This window comes from Harmonia axyridis, chromosome 4, assembly GCF_914767665.1.
Source record: "Harmonia axyridis chromosome 4, icHarAxyr1.1, whole genome shotgun sequence".
Lineage (NCBI taxonomy): Eukaryota > Metazoa > Arthropoda > Insecta > Coleoptera > Coccinellidae > Harmonia > Harmonia axyridis.
The window spans coordinates 19,749,828-19,766,178 of NC_059504.1; the positions used below are offsets into that span (position 1 = coordinate 19,749,828).

General features: G+C 37.7%; 1 protein-coding gene across 2 annotated transcripts in view; it reads left to right on the forward strand.

Moving 5' to 3' along the window:
- Window positions 1–946: 946 nt before the first annotated feature.
- The window catches only part of LOC123677788 (retinal guanylyl cyclase 2), a 163,773-nt gene continuing 148,368 nt past the window's right edge, over window positions 947–16,351 (forward strand). For both annotated transcript variants that reach the window (XM_045614492.1, XM_045614493.1), the window contains exons 1-2: window positions 947–1,088; window positions 1,194–1,320. In XM_045614492.1, the coding sequence (XP_045470448.1) occupies window positions 1,194–1,320 (127 nt within the window). In that variant the 5' untranslated portion in view covers window positions 947–1,088. The remainder of the gene's footprint in view (window positions 1,089–1,193; window positions 1,321–16,351) is intronic.

The following is a 16,351-nucleotide window of genomic DNA, read 5'->3' on the forward strand; positions in this document are numbered from 1 at the left end:
TTGTGGTATGTTGAAATACACCACTTGTGACAAATTATTTATTTAATATTCTTTTTTTGTAGTTCACTGTGATGGTAACCATGGATCTTACCGAACTTGATTTGAAATGGAAATTCAACTGTCATGGAAAATTCTCAATTTGATGAAAACTATCTTTCATATATTCGGACGAGCCTTGTATCATTGGACGATACAGCTTCACTATCTAGTTCAGAATATTCTCACTGCCTTGGAGCGAAATAACGATATTGTTCATCTTTAAAAAGTTTTTCTAGGAAAACTCAACGTTTGTCAAAAAAAAATAAAAACGCTCCAGTAATGTTAACTTATGGTAGATCTGAAGCAGTTAGCGAATTTTTGAAAACGGAATGTACAGGGTGTTTTTTCTTCCTCCAAATTTAATTTGAGTTTTTCATAATTCCCACACTGCCTTTTTGGGAAAGTGTTAGAGTTATTGAGAGTAGACAATCATCTTGTTCGACACTGAAAATTTCATCAATATTGATCAAGCCATACCAAAGTTATGAATAAAGGAAAAACGGTCTAATCAGACGAATCACCCTGTAGACTCTCAATAAAGGCTCCTCCAACCATAAATCAAATATTGTTTCGAAACTTCCTTGACTAGTGTAAACTTATCATAAAATCTGACGGTCTCCTTCGGAATCACCCTGTATATGGTGGAATAGAATGAAGTCCTTCGTTTGAAAAAACCATTCGGGATTTAGGACCGAGTGGAAGATCATAGAGGATTCCATGAAATTGGAGAACAATATTGTTTTCAGTAGTAATTATGCAGTGGTTAGCATAAGTTAGACGCATTTTTGGTTTTTTGGATGTTGTTTGGGTTAAATCGTGTGACAGAGTACATACATTAACTTGAACAATTTGAAAAACTGAATGTTTTTACAGATCAGTCCAATTTTCCTTAATTTTCAGACACGTGGCAGTTAGGATCCCAAGATCTAGTCCACGTGATATCCACGGAGAAGCTTGTGGTGGGATTTTTCGAGCCAGAGGATTGTGCCTTGGTCCAATTCGCGTCTACGCTCTATAACACCAGTATTGTCACCTGGAACTGTCCTCAGGTGAGTTTTAGAATCTTCACTCTACTTTAGACAAAATTTATATCTTATTTAAACTTTCCAAAGTCAAAATTTGGTGGAATTTATCTTATTTCGTTTATTCCGTAGATGTCCAGGGATTTTGGAGACATGACCAATTACAGAACTTTCAGTCCATCAATATTGGCTATATCTAAGGCATTTGTAGCTTTGGTAGGAGGTATGCAGTGGAAATCAGTGGCAATCATCTCCAGCAGTGAGTACAATTTTTTTTTCATCGAAATACTTCTTAAGTATTGAAGTGATATATCTCCTAATAAGTTTAATGATATACAGTTTGACACTGTGAGCCATCAGTATCAGATCCAAACATCTTTTTGACGGTTTAGAGATCCACCATTGAACCATGAATTCGTCATTAATTTCTAATAGACAACAATAGGTTCGACTGTAAAAGGAAATATCACAGTCAAAGAGGAAACATTGAGATTTGGGGTCCCTCAAGGTTCAATATTGAGCTCCATTATTTTCAAGAATATGTAGCGGACCAAAAAGAAAGTTTCCTTATATTTATGAAGCTGCTTTTGACAGTTATAGAAATTAAAAAAGAAATTAACATCTCTAAAAATAAAGCCAAATAAACCACTCTACCCTAAATTTTCTTGAGCACGAGAAATGTTGTAAAACTTGATTAGTTTGCAAGGAAGAACTGTGAGAATTGATAGGTGAGCTAACTTCACTTGTTGAAACTAAATATTCAACAGTTCTAGCCAATAACAACATTTTCGTGATTTCTACCAGCTGAAGCAATATTTCTTCTTCACTGATTAACAGACACATCATTCATTGCTTATTCGATAAAATATATTAATTAATTCATCGCACTACGTCCAATAACTTCAGAATAACAGTCCACCAGCATCTAATGCGTCTAAACCAGGAGTCCAACGCTAACTTGTCAATTATCATAGGCAAACAACACTGATTACAATTCAAACAAATCAACTCAGTAAACATGGTGGCAGACCAGAATGACAAGTCGATTCTGATTCTGAATACACCACTTTGTATCATTTAGTGTCGGTTTCAGAGTGGTTGGTTCCAGTTGACCAGTTGTATCGGATTGAAATGAATTTCTCCATACCCAAAATCGAAAGTATACTCAGTATAGTCCAGTGTGTGGCTATGATAGCAGAAAATTGTACTTGTGGTGGTTTCTTGGTGTTGGCTAGTAGAGAACGTTTTCCAAGTCTTCTTTCTAGCAGATACGATTACGTATCTAAAGCTGTTTTGCATGATTTAATGAGGTTTCACGGTAGACCAGACTGCTATCTGGTGGAAGGTAGTTCTCAAGCTGAGCTGAAGAAACAGTTGAAATTCCTTATAAACCTAGAAAATTTCAACGCTAGGGGATATTTCTTTTTCATCATAACGAAATTTTCGTACGATTTCCTGGAATATTTATCTACAGAATTTATAGTTAATGCGGTATTCGTTGAGATCTCTACAGGGAAAATAACAACGTATAATCCTTTTGAGAATGACATTAAGTACGTAACTATTGGCAATTGTACAAGTAACGGAATACCTCAGCTGTCATGTGAACCATTTCCAAACAAAGTTCCTAAAAATTGGGCCAATTCAACACTTCACGTTTTATATTCAGAAATAGTAGTTTATGCCATGTGTCACGATTGTGACGAAAGAGGTTTGGAAATAGACATATTTGCCACCTTAGGAGATCATTTCAAACTTAACATCGATTTCTACAAAATCGACAACTTCAATAAAGATATTATCCTGTTTTTGAAGAATGATATGAATGTTTATTTTGGAGGTCAATTGTTCAGGAAAGAGTTGGAGTATACCTATCCCTATTTCAATGACAGATTGGCCTGGTTTGTACCCTCACCAAAAAATCTGCCTAGATGGATATACATATTAACCATCTTCTCTTTACATGTTTGGTTAGCTTGGGCTGCTATACTGGTGTCCATGACTTTAGCTTGGATTTTTGGCAATCTTGTACTACTCCAAGAAGTAACCTTAAGAACTGTCTTCCTAGTTCCTAAAATCATGTTTTGTTGGTTTTTGGAACAGACGCACACTGCCCAGGTTCGTACTTCCTACCACCAATTAATTAAGGTTTACATCATCTTCGCCACTACAATGATGAACTTTTTGTTCAGAAGCAGGTTTACGTATCTTCTGAACGGAGTCAATTATGAAGATGGGGTAAATACTTTTGGTGATATTTTCTCCCAACGCTTGAAGATCGGTTGTACCGATTTTGTAACAAAATTTTTCAACGATACAGATGAGATGGCAGAGTATCTAGAGAAGAATTTGGTGTTGTGCAGGTCCAACGATTGCTTGAAAAGAACAGCGTTCGACAAAGACATGGCATCTTTGTCTTTGATGGGTGTGGCACGTTTCTCTGGTAAACGGTACATTTCTCGAGGTGGACATCCTCTTCTGGAGCAACTCAAATCTCCGACTTATCTAACTCAGTTGGTGGCGTTTTTTAACAGGGGTCATCCGATGTTACCTTGGTTCGACAGGCAGCTGCAGTATCTTGTGGAAGCTGGTATAGTGGACAAGATCGCTTCGAAGTACGATAACTTTCGTTTTGGTAAAAAAGTGAACTTGAAAGCGGCTAGGAGACTCAGATTCAAAAATGTTGTGGCTCCATTGACCGTGTGGACCATTGGAACTTTGATGAGTATAGCTGTTTACTTGTGGGAGTTGAGATCTACCGCTAGCAGCTCCAGATATTCATCATGAGAACTTGTCCTTTCACAGCATTTGAAAGAATAGTCATGTTAGCGGGTACTATGAATGTGTTTGATTAAATTCTGAATATTTATGTTTTTATATTGTACCCTTTTCCCGTTGAGCTGTTCACTCTATTTTATAGTGATCAATTGTGAGGTATAGTAAAAAGAAATCCATTCTTTTCGCATTAATATTTTTTTTTAATTACTATATTAAAAATGATCCGATTTAGGAAAAATATGCCCCATTCTGTTCGATATCTTGTTTCCACTTTGAAGGTTATACCATTATGCCTGTCTAATAGAAGTCCTCGTCCCTTTCGGCAAAAAATTGAGACAGTCGATTTTCACAAGCTTCTGTTGAATTGAATTTCTCACCAGCACAATTGTTTGCCATGGATAGCAATAGATAGTAATCACTTGGTGCCAGGTCCGGACTATGAAGTGGATGCATAAGAACCTCCCAACCAAGTTCCCGGAGCTTCTAGCGAGTCACTATCGATGTGTGTGGTCTGGCGTTGCCTTGATGGAATACAATTCCTCTCCTATTGGTCAGAGCTGGCCCGTTCTGGCCAAATGCTTCCTTCAGACGGCCCAATTATTAACAGTGCAGTTCCGAGTTGACAAATGACCATAGGGGAGCAGTTAATAGAGGAGAATTCCCTGGCAATTTCACCAAACACAGCTACAACATCTTGGTGTCTCATTGGATAACAATGTTAACACCATCACAATTAACATGTGCAATCTCTATTGAAATATTCTGTAGGGCTTTTGTTGTTATGTTCCTAGTTAAGCGTTGACGGGGGCTAAAACTAAACCGAGTCAACTAATCACAAAACTGTCAGAAAAGTTTTTCTAGTATAAAATCTCATCTTCCTAACACCATCTCGTGGAACCCGATCGGACTTATACAACGCTAGATACAGATAACTTAATTCATCTATTCGAAAAATATTGGATTTCTCTTTACTACACCTACATAATATTATTACGAAAAGAAGAAAAATCTCTTTCTATTATTCATTATCCTTTCCACTCGTTCCTCTCCACAGCACAGGTGAGAAAAATAAACAATGCAGTCGAGTAGGGTGAAGACTAGGAGTATCAGAGCCCCTATCATCGCAAGACCCACGACCGTCCTTATTCCATTAATCAAGACACAGACCTGCTTCTTCTATAGGTACGGAACCCCTGATAGACTAACCGGAAATCCGGCTGACGTTTCAATAAGGAAATTCGCCCGTCGACAAAATCAAACTCGGGTTCTTTCTGCGCGTGAAAAAGTCTTATCGCATCTACGACAAAATCGAGGGAGACTGAACAATGAGCGAATCCTTTCCGAGATTCCTTTCCGAAAGGTTGAAAGAAATGATTAATTTTCCAAGGACGAGAAAGATGCACGCTACAACGGTTTTCATATTACTGAGGAAAAACACTAGATTTTTTTCAGAAAGGCTTATTATTTCCACTCCAATCGAACTGATTTTTACGTCGCTACAACTAGAGTGTTTTTCATTAAGAGATTTCTTTTTGAATAGCCCGCTATCTGGGCAGCTGTCACTTTTAAAGCTTCTTTGAAATTTGACGAGAAAAAACTACGCTATTACTAAAAACGATACATGTTTCAACGAAGCAGTGGCATTGTTGAAATTCAATAAGAAAATGGTGAAAATTTTCATCGAAAAATCATCTTAATTGATGAGACACATTCTCACCTCGGAGTCAGTGGCTTACCAAGATATGAGCTTGGAGGGATGAAGGGTTATAAACTAAAAAAGGATTGGTCATTCACTTCTAATATCCTTTGAATTTACAGACGCTTCTTGAGATTGATTTTTACTTGTAGAAGTGTCAGCTGTTGTATTCAAACGCGAAAAACTTTAAGAATAGCCTGCATCACTTTTCCTTTTCTTGGGGAAGTTTTCCAAAGAAATTAGCTTACTCATAATAAGGTTTTGATTAGTTTTGAGATTATGCAACACACCAGTGGCGTCTAGTGACAGTATAAGATGGAGAGGCACATCAGCAGAAAAATTATTATTATTGTAATTGTATACATATATGGACAAACTAGTCAATCTAGTGAACTTAACTTTGTCAATTGCATAATAATCATTATAAAATTTTTATTAATAATTATTAATTGATGATAATATGATGAAAATCCTGAAAAAGTTGAAAAAAATTAACCTGTTGAATTGAACTGCACGCATTACTTGAAAGAAAATTGAATAAGTGTGTAAAGCAATGAGTTAACATCGCTTGTGGTGTTATAGATTGATTAATTCTGTATGGTTTCAGATCTACCATAAAAAACTGATCTATTGTTAATATCATTGCAAATGCACGGCCAACAAAATACTCATTTACTACTAATTCATTCAAATGCCAGTCGTACTTTTCATACCATGTATTTTAAAACCTCCGATTTGATTTTCCGACCCCATCCATAGTCACAAGACATTTACTCAAACCTGGAAGAGATTTCTTTACTTCTTTAATTATGTATGATCTATTAAAAAATTTACAAAATCACAAATACTTTGAATATATCCATTTGCCTTGGGAATTTAAATGACTCACTCGGTCTCGCTAGATCTATTTCGCCTTCTGGTAGTAGTTAAGTCGATTAACAAAATGAAAAATCTTATCGAAAAAAGTGCAGAATAATTGCAGTTTGCTCTGCAGTATCGGCATTCTCTTATTCTATTTTTAAAAGTAGCCATCAAAGGCGTTGGAATATTCTCGATTTCTCGACGCGTCGATGTAGATAAAGCGCTAGAAAAGGAAGCGCGTTAGGCATGCCGCAGACCGTATAGTTCTTAAAGAGGAAGTGAGATGAATATAGAAGAATTGTTAGATTAAGATGGATACCGAATGATGTGAAATTTGGTTGAAATGGATACGGCACTGCTTGGAGGCTACGTTAATGAGCAGAACTGTCGATTTTGGGGTTAGGAAAATCTAAGAATGATTTATTGGAAAGCCACTCCATTCTCAAAGAGTCACTGTTTGGTGCGGTTTTTGAAAATGAGGCTAGTGCAACTCTTGCGATTCTGCTATCGAGCAATGAAAAATTTTATTATAGCGGGAATTGGGAGAGTTGCCTTAAATTGTGATTTGCCTTCAAAAAAATTCCTGTTCAATCGATTTGAAACTGACTAGTTAGTTGTGAAAGGAAGAAAAAAACCAACTTTAATCGCCTACCTTGATTTATTATAAACCATTATATGTAGAACATTGGGAAACATCGAAAAATGTAATAGCTTCACAATGATATGTCTTGATATGTACCTGCCTTCAACTACACATTATTTTCCATATTCTCCCAGTACCCCCTCATTTCTACGCCCTTGATACGTTATTATATATATATTATTCTCCGTCACGAATTCCATACATGATGAAACTTAAAATCGTATTTTGCCACGGAAATATGAAAATAACGTTACAGGAGACCCACGATACGCATTGCGAAACAACAAACACACGGTCGCTTCGAAATTTATTGCCGTACAATTCCCATATTCATACCTTCGAACAATACATCATCACCGCGGTTATCAAGCCTTCCCAAAGTTTCACCAGACGACGAAACATTCTCCCAAACGAACGTCATTGTGCTCAACACAACGCCAACTATCCATATACACAAGGGTGCCAGTATGTGACCGAAGTGCAGACGTTGCGTAGCGTTCAGCGACCTCTCTCGGGTCTTGTGGAAGTTGCTATACTTAGACGCCACCTGTTCAGTTATTCCTGCTTCAAGCAGTCGTTGGAGGTTGGTGTTGAAGACTGGAAACATCGGATGGCCCTTGTTGAAGATGGCTGCTACCCCCACTTCATAAGCAGGATACTTTAGTTGCTGAACTAATTGATGACCTGTATCTTCGTTCACGAAGTTCTTTCTCTTAGCAACTCTAGCTAGTTGTAAGGAAGCTTGGTCTCCTTCGAAAGCTGTCCGGTTCAAACAGTCCACGCCTCTACAAACTACCAGGTGGTTCTTCAAGTATTCAGCTACGTTTGGACGTGTTCTTACCAAAAACCCTTTCGCATTGAATTCGGTGCAAGCAATCTTCAACCCATTCGAGAAGATGTCTTCGAAACTATTCACACCTTTGTAGTAATTCAAACCGTTTAGGAGGAAGGTGAACTGGCTTTTGAAGAAGAAGTTCATGAGAAGAGAGAAGACGAGTATGTTTATCTTGAGGAGTCTGTGGCACACAAACCTAACTTTGAAAGAGTAGATCTGCTCCAAGAACCAACGGAAAAGTAAATTTGGGGCTACTAGTAGACCTCTTACGCTACAGTCTTCCAAGATAGTTTCTCCAAGAACCCAAACACCAGTTATAGCCAGTATAGTACCAAACCCAAATATCCAAACTTGGCTGTTGAAAACGTTGAAGAAAAACTTCCATCTTGGTATTGGCCTCGAAGATGGTACAAACCAGGCAACGACATCTCTGAAGTAGGGGTAGGTACATTCGAAATTGTCTTGCGGATCTTGAGCGCCAAACAAGACGTTTTGTTGTTTCGTAGCAAAAAGCTCTCCGTCGGTTTCTTTGCTGAGTGGCAGAAAATCAGGGTTGATCTCGAAGAATTTTGCGACTATCTGGAATATTTCTATTTCAATTCCTGGATCTAAGCAAGAGTGACAGATAGCGTAGACTTCGGTGGGTACGTACATCAAGTTCAAGGTTGAGTTTGACCATCTTCTTGGTAGTTTCAAAGGAAAAGGGTCTTCGATCATTTCTACTACGTCGTTTTTACAAAATCCAACTGAAACTAATTCGTCTTCAGTATTTTCGGTGAGGTTTTTGTAAGGGAAATATGTGAAAATTTGGCCAAGCGATGTGTCCAAAAAGATTATGTTGAATATGAATTCCTTTGCGAAGAAGTTCGTCATATTCGGTGTAACGTTCGAAGATATTATTATAAACTTTGCTGAAGGATTGAAAGTCCATGTGAATGTTAGAAAATTAATGCTATCATTCAAATTCTGATCGTCTTCTATCAAGTAAAAGCTCGGTTTTCTTGAACCACGATCGAAATATGGCCAAATTTCAGGATTAGCCCGCCATACAGGTAAATCATAGATTCCACCTCCAATGACACTTATCACACAATCATTTTCAGTGAAATTCTGTAAAATTGTGAGTACACACTGAATGAAATCTGCAACTGGCTTCACATGCAAATACATGTTTGATGTTGTAGCCTGGACTAGGACAATATAATCGATTTTTGGGATAGACAAACCTCGATAATCACTTCGGCATGTTTATTTATCTTGTCGGACATCTGCTTAATAGCATCGAATAATATCAACAACTCAAGTGGTGTTTTGACGGCTGTGGATTAATTTTTTATTTCATTTTTACGCAATTAATGTTCTACGGTGATGGTCTGTGAGAATGTGATAACTTTTGGAAGGGGAAACGTAGACACTAGTATTTTTTCAGTGAACACAGATTATATTAGATTAATTATCAAGATTCATAACATATCTACATCATATTGGCTTGATCTTCTTACATTTCTTCAAGTCTAAGAATTAGTTTGCCCAGAAGCATGGCAGTTTGGAACATTTGGATGTTTAGCTGTTTCCATGTTTGATTTGCAGAGTCTGTAAATTTGCCTATAAGACTATGTGACCAAAAGTTACTCATACTGACAATTGCAATGAGCAGCATCACAATAACTCAAACTCAGTTCCTGGCAATTGCTTCTTTGTTTTGGACCAGAAAATTCCACGAACATTTTCGTTCGTACAATGGAAAATTTTATTCTTGAGTTACCTTTGCTAAACTGATATGTGATATGATATAATTGTTATATACCTGCAGCCTGCAGTTTTTTTTCAAATCTTGCAGAAGGGTTGGGGTCCATCAGGTGTTACCCTTATTCTGCCGTTTATACAAGTTCATTGGCTTTCATACCACTATGACCTGGTACCCATAGTTATTTTGTTGCCTCTAACCAGCTATTTTATGGTGTTACCGCATTCTCAGTTTCAGTTGGAGTGAAACGGATAGAGTCAATTCATTCAATGTGAGCGAGAAAGGTAGTGACGCTTACGTGATAGAGAAGAAGGGAGTCCTTTCAGGTTACCGTCCCTATTACTATTTTTATTTCAGTAAGAAACTATCAGCAATGTGATGAAGCGATACATTCTATCAATCGGGCTGCAATCACGTATCAACGATTCTACGATGGTATTGTAAAGGCCTCAGAAAATGTCTCATGAGAATGAGTCTAGCAGAAAACGACTAGTGCAGATTGTCGGGAGGAGGAAGAAACTCTGGATCACTTGTTGACGGAATGCCTCACCATCGCTACCAGGAACCAGTACCAGGAAAGGTGCACAAACTATTTTTATTGATTCAGAATCTATGGTATAGGTAAATTAACCTGAAAGAAATAGTTTCAGAAGAAGGAGAAAACCGAAAGAGAAACACTTTGGCGGAATATCTCTAGGTTGAATCATTCCAAAAAAATTCTCCGGAATTTTGATACTGCGAGATCTAAGAAGTATCTGGATCTCAGTAAGAGCACGCTACATTTCCTCACTTGATTCCTTACAGGACATTGCAGCCTCAGGAAGCCTCAGAAAACAACAAGTGCAGATTCTATAGGCTGTATAGTCTGGATTCCAGGTCAGTCATGAATTAAAGAAAAAGCATAGGCCACTACACTTACCAGAAAATGTGCTCAAACTTCTTTCATTGGCTCATAACCTATCTATGGTATAGGTGAATGAGCCTAGAAGAAAGAGGGGAGAAGAGAAGAAGTAGAAAACCGAAAAAAACACTCTAACGGAATTTCTCTGGGTTGAATAATTCCAAAAAGTTTCTTCGGAACTTTGATACTGCGAGATCTAAGATGCATCATGATCTTAGCAAGATCATTCTACACTTTCTTACTGGATTCCTTACAGGACATTGTCGCCCTAGGAAACCTCAGAAAACGGCGAATGCTTATTCTATGGCGAGAAGGAAGAACCTTCGGATCCATATTGGAGTGCCAAAGAAAACTCAACGAAATAGGCAAGAATAGTATGGATTTCCGGCTAGTCGGGAATTGAATAAAATGTAGGCCACTACACTTGCTAGAAAAGGAGCACAAATTCCTTTCATTATACCAGAACCTATGGTATAGGTAAATGAACCTAGAAGAAAGAGTTTCAGAAGAAGGAGAAAACCGAAAGCGAAACACTCATGCGGAATCTCTCTAGGTTGGATCATTGCAAAAAGTTTCTTCGGAACTTTGATACTGGGAGATCTAAGAAATATCTTGATCTTAGTAAGAACATGCTACACTTTCTCACTGGATTGCCGCCCCAGGAATGCAGATTCTATGAGGAGAACGAAGAATCTTCGGATCCATATTGGAGTGCCGAAGAAAACTCAACGAAATAGGCAAGAATAATAAGGCTCAATACTCTGGATTCTCAGTCAGTCGTGAATTGAAGAGAATGAATAGGCACAACACTTGAGAAAAAGTTGCACAAATTCCTTTCACTGGCCCATGGTATAAGTAAGAGAACCTAGAAGAGAGAGTTCCAGAAAAAAAGCTGAATCATTCCAAAAACTTTCTTCGGCACTTTGCAAGATCTAAGAAGTATTTAAACATGCTACACTTTCTCACTGGATTGCTGCCTCTAAAAGCCTCAAAAAACGGCTAGTGCGGATTCTATGTGGAGGAGGAAGAAACTCTGGATCCATATTGGAGTGCCAAAAAAATCAACGAAATAAGCAAGAATAACAAGGTCTTTTTAGTCAGTGTTCCCGGTCAGTCGGGAATTAAACATTCTCCCATACTCCCTCATATACCCAATAACCCCCATTCTGCTTTTGCACGTGTTCCAAGATTCCATTCGGATTTCAGTTGTTCCAACGATTGAATATAATTATTAAATTTCTTTCATTGGCTCCGAACCTATCTATTGTATATGCGAATGAATCTAGAAGAAAGAGGAGAGAAGAAGAGAAGGAGAAAACCGAAAAAGAAATACTCTGGTGGAATCTCTCTGGGTTGGATCATTCCAAAAAAGTTCCTTTGGAACTTTGATACTGCAATGTCTACGAAGTATCTTTATTAAACCAAGAACATGCTACACTTCCTCATGTAATTGCCGCCTCAGGAAGCCTCAGAAAACGGCGAGTTCAAATTCTATGGGGAGAACAAAGAAAATCCTGACCCATATTGGAGTAAAAAAGAAAACTCAACGATATTGGCAGGAATAACAAGGCTGTATAGTCTGGATTCCCGGTCAGTCGGGAATTAAAGAAAATCATTATGTCACTTTACTCACTAGAAAATGTGCACTCTTTTCATTGGCTCACAAGCTATCTATGGTATAAGTAAATGAACATAGAAGAAAGAGGAAAGAAGAGAAAAAGGAGAAAACCGAAAAACTAACACTCTGGCATAGTCTTTTTGAGTTGGATCATTCCAAAAAGTTTCTTCGGAACTTTAATAGTGTGAGTTCTAAGAAGTATCTGGATCTTAGCAAGAACATGCTACTCTTCCTCAATAGATTCCTTAAAGGTAATTGCCGCCTCAGGAAGCCTCAGAAAATGGCGAGTGCAGATTTTATGGCGAGGGGAAAGAAAATATGGATCCATATTCGACTGCCAAAGAAAATTCAACAAAATAAGCAAGAATAACAAGGTCTGTTTTCCCGGTCAGTCGAGAATTAAACATTCCCCCATACTCCCTTCAGCCAAACGAACCACCCAATAACCCCTTTCTGCTTTTGCACGTGTTCCAAGATTCCATTCGGATTTCAGTTGTTCCGACGATTGAACATTCCGGATCCGTAATTAAACACACGGCGGAACGAGTCATTAACGGACGCGTCCGCTCGCGCGGATGCATGGGCGGCTATGGGAGAGCCCAAAAGCAATTATTCGGCGCAAAACAAAGCTCCAACCAGTTTCCAATTTAACCGTTCCAATCGTCAGACCGCGGTCTCGCGTTTTGCGGTGCGGATTGCGTTGGGGTTTTTTCACGTTTCGGACGTGGAAATACCGTAGGAATACTTGGCGCGACCAAATTACGCGTTGTTTGGTAGTTCGCGTTAGGGATGGACCACACGCTTATGGCCATCTGCACCATTTGCCTAAACATTACATTGATTACTTTCTGATTTCTTAAGAGAAATCAGAAAGTTATCTTCTGATTTCTTTCTTCTGGTTTCTTAAGAGAAATCAGAAAGTAATCAATGTTTAAAATTCAATCAAAGTTTAGGCAGAAGTGAAATGGGCCATTAAGGTTTCATCATCCGATGTATGTTGATATTTTAACCATATACTTGACTTGAAAATCAAGCTCGTGACAAATTACATACTTGACCCTTAATTTGATTTGAATTGTTCATTTATTGCTGGACTTGATATCAAGCTACTCGATATTACTTGAGCTTGATACGCACGGATCATACGACATACATATTTTTTTAAGCTCGTGCATGCCTCGACAAAATAATCATCTTCAAAGCATTAATACAGTAATTCGGTAGTTCGCGTTAGGAATACAGTTGACTACACGCTTAGGGATTCATAAAGTCAAGTTGCTTGATATTTTAACGTTCTACTTGACTTGAAAATCATGATTGTGACAAATTACATACTTTACCCTTGACTTGATTTGATTTGAGTTGTTTATTGCCTGACTTGATTTCAAGCAACTTGATATTACTTGAGCTTGATAAGCATAAATCGCACGGCATATATTTTTGCAAGCTTGTGAACGCCTAGACAAAATAATCATATTCAAAGCACCAATACAGTTGTTCGGTAGTTAACCAGCCCTCAAACGAGCAACTGAGTTGGTAACTTGGAATACCAACCACCAACTAGCCTACAGACAAGTAATTTAGTCGCCAACTTGGACAAGTTGGCAACTTGGTTGGTGACTAAGTTGCTCGTCTGTGGGTCCCATTAGGAATACAGTTGACTGCATGCTTAGGGATTCATTAAGACAAGTAGCTTGATATTTCAACTATCTACTTGATTTGAAAATCAAGCTCGTGACAATTTACATACTTGACCTTTGACTTGATTTGATATTACTTGAGCTTTATACGCACGAGTCGCACGGCATATATTTATGCAAGCTCGTACGCGACAAAATATCCTTCAAAGCATCAATACAGTGAGTTTGATATCAATCTCCTAAGTTTATTCAATAAGTCTTTAAAAAGTGAGCAAATGAAATCACTTGGCTTTATGAAATGGATTGGCTTGATGAAATAGAAAATTTTCTGATTTTCTAAAGATTTTTTATCAACGTTATTATCTTCAGTTACTGTTGAAAGACATTTTTCCAGAGCTGCACTATTACAAAAACCCCCAATATATTAGACGGAAAATCCTCAATGCGTCTTAGATTCTGGATGGAAAATGAAGTAATCAAACATTGCTTGGGGTTTTTCAATATTGATAATTTTTTTTTATGTTTAAAAGTGATTTCATTTGTCTTTGTATTATGACATAGTTGTTATTTTTCATTCTTTATTACAAAAAGTTTCATAAACAAAATTGTTTCTTGCAAAATTTCTTCTCATTTCAACTTTTTGTCTTGATTATATACATTACCCAATAAAACAGCTAAAAATCAAGTAGTTTCATATAATATACTTGATTTCTCACGTACTTGATAAAAAAATCCATAACCTATTTTAAACTAACTTTTTTTTTGATGGAAGGAAATCCACCTTATGGATATCAAACAAATCTCGACAAGTATGAAGCTGTCGGCACCTACGCCGAACTCGTAGAAAAAGGTTCGTACCTTCCTTTTACGCTTTTAGCCTCAGTGCGGCCAGCTCTATAAGCGTTTGGTACTCTACGGTCGCATGCCCGTCTTTGTGGAACTCTGTTCTGCCCTAGAAGTGTGGGATAGGGCAAAAGCAATTCGTTTCTGGTGAAAGAGCCATCCAGTAGATAGCCTAAAAAGTGTGAGACAACTACCCACCTATGAGCTCTCTCGTTTCGTGGTTTCCCTAATAGCTCTGATTACGGAACTTAAGCCTGAGGTAGTTCCCTACTTGGTCAGCAGGTCTCCTTCCTTAGAACTTAATCTTCCACAAGGAGACTCCCGTTGACCCTGGTCTAAAATGTTGGCATCTTCTTGCTTCCATCTCGGCCTCTTGTGTCACGTTCTTCTAGACCTGTCAATAGTTTCCACCTACCTTTATGACCTCTGTCTGGTCGGTTCTGCGCCTCTACCTCCTCTTTGGTGGGAGAAACCATCTGTCTGCTCTGCTTCTCTTCCCGTGTTACATTCACTGTCACTTGGAGGGGTAGAGATTTGAGAATGTTTTTTGGAGTTGACGAGGTATTGGCAAGAATGTTTTGTATGGGGGATTGTTGAGGTATATGGAATGTAGCCGACAGTTACTACAAGCCCTTCCACCATGGCAAGGTGCTGACCTCGGGAGAGAACCTAACTTAACCTTAAAAAAGTTATTTTCAATAATACTTGGTATGAACTGAGTAACAAGCGCCTTCTATGAGAGTCAGATATAAAAACAAATTCATAGGATGTACAAGCTTCCAAAACATATTCGTATGATATTTCATTACAATGTTGCCAGTAGTTTCGATAAAATTGAAATAAAATGTGTTGAATATTTTTCTGTAATGCCCTTCATCTTGAATGGCGTTACGAAAATCTTTTATTCAGCAAATTTAATTTTGAATTTTCTACCTATGCTAGAGACGGGGTTCGTTTTTTAGAAACACCCTGTATAATTAAGTCACTCATTTCATCAAACTTTCTCATTCGTGCATTATTAATATTTATTAAAATTATTCTAAATCCTACTTGTTACCCGAATAACTATATTATTGAATTAAGTTTTCACTTGAAGTTATCGATATTTAGTTTTATTTTAGATTACTACTTTCAATAAAAAAGCTCCACAATTGTAAAAGGGAAAAAAGTTCATCCATCTTGAAATTTTCATAGTTTTCATTTTGAATGTATATCCTCCAAATATCGAAAGAAAAAATGCATCTTCGAATTTGGGACACCTGTGAATGCAGCATTCATCATTGAAAATTCTCTTCCTTCACCTTAGACAGATAAATTCCGAGAAAGACAACATCTGAAGAATCGATCGTCGGACCTAATTGAGAATTGATGCGAACAACGCAATAAAAATATGTCGCGATGTTGATTGGAGGGAAAATTCGAATATTCCTCGTCTTCCCCCTTCAGGCATCGCCTTAATTGCCCAATAATTTCATTTTAAGGCGGGAGGATTCCAGAAAGGGAATTGAATCAATTATTTCTGCTCTGAATGAATATTCTTCCTTTTTGCTCGCCCGATTCATTGCTCCTATCGTTTCTTCAAATATCTATGTTTCACTTATTTAGAGTCTAAAACGGTCTAAAGTGATTATATCGCACTCAGGTATTGATTGAGACTTTGTTACAAAGGGGTTGTCCAATAAGAGGTTTCATTTTGATATTCATAAAGAAAACGAGTATATTTCGAGA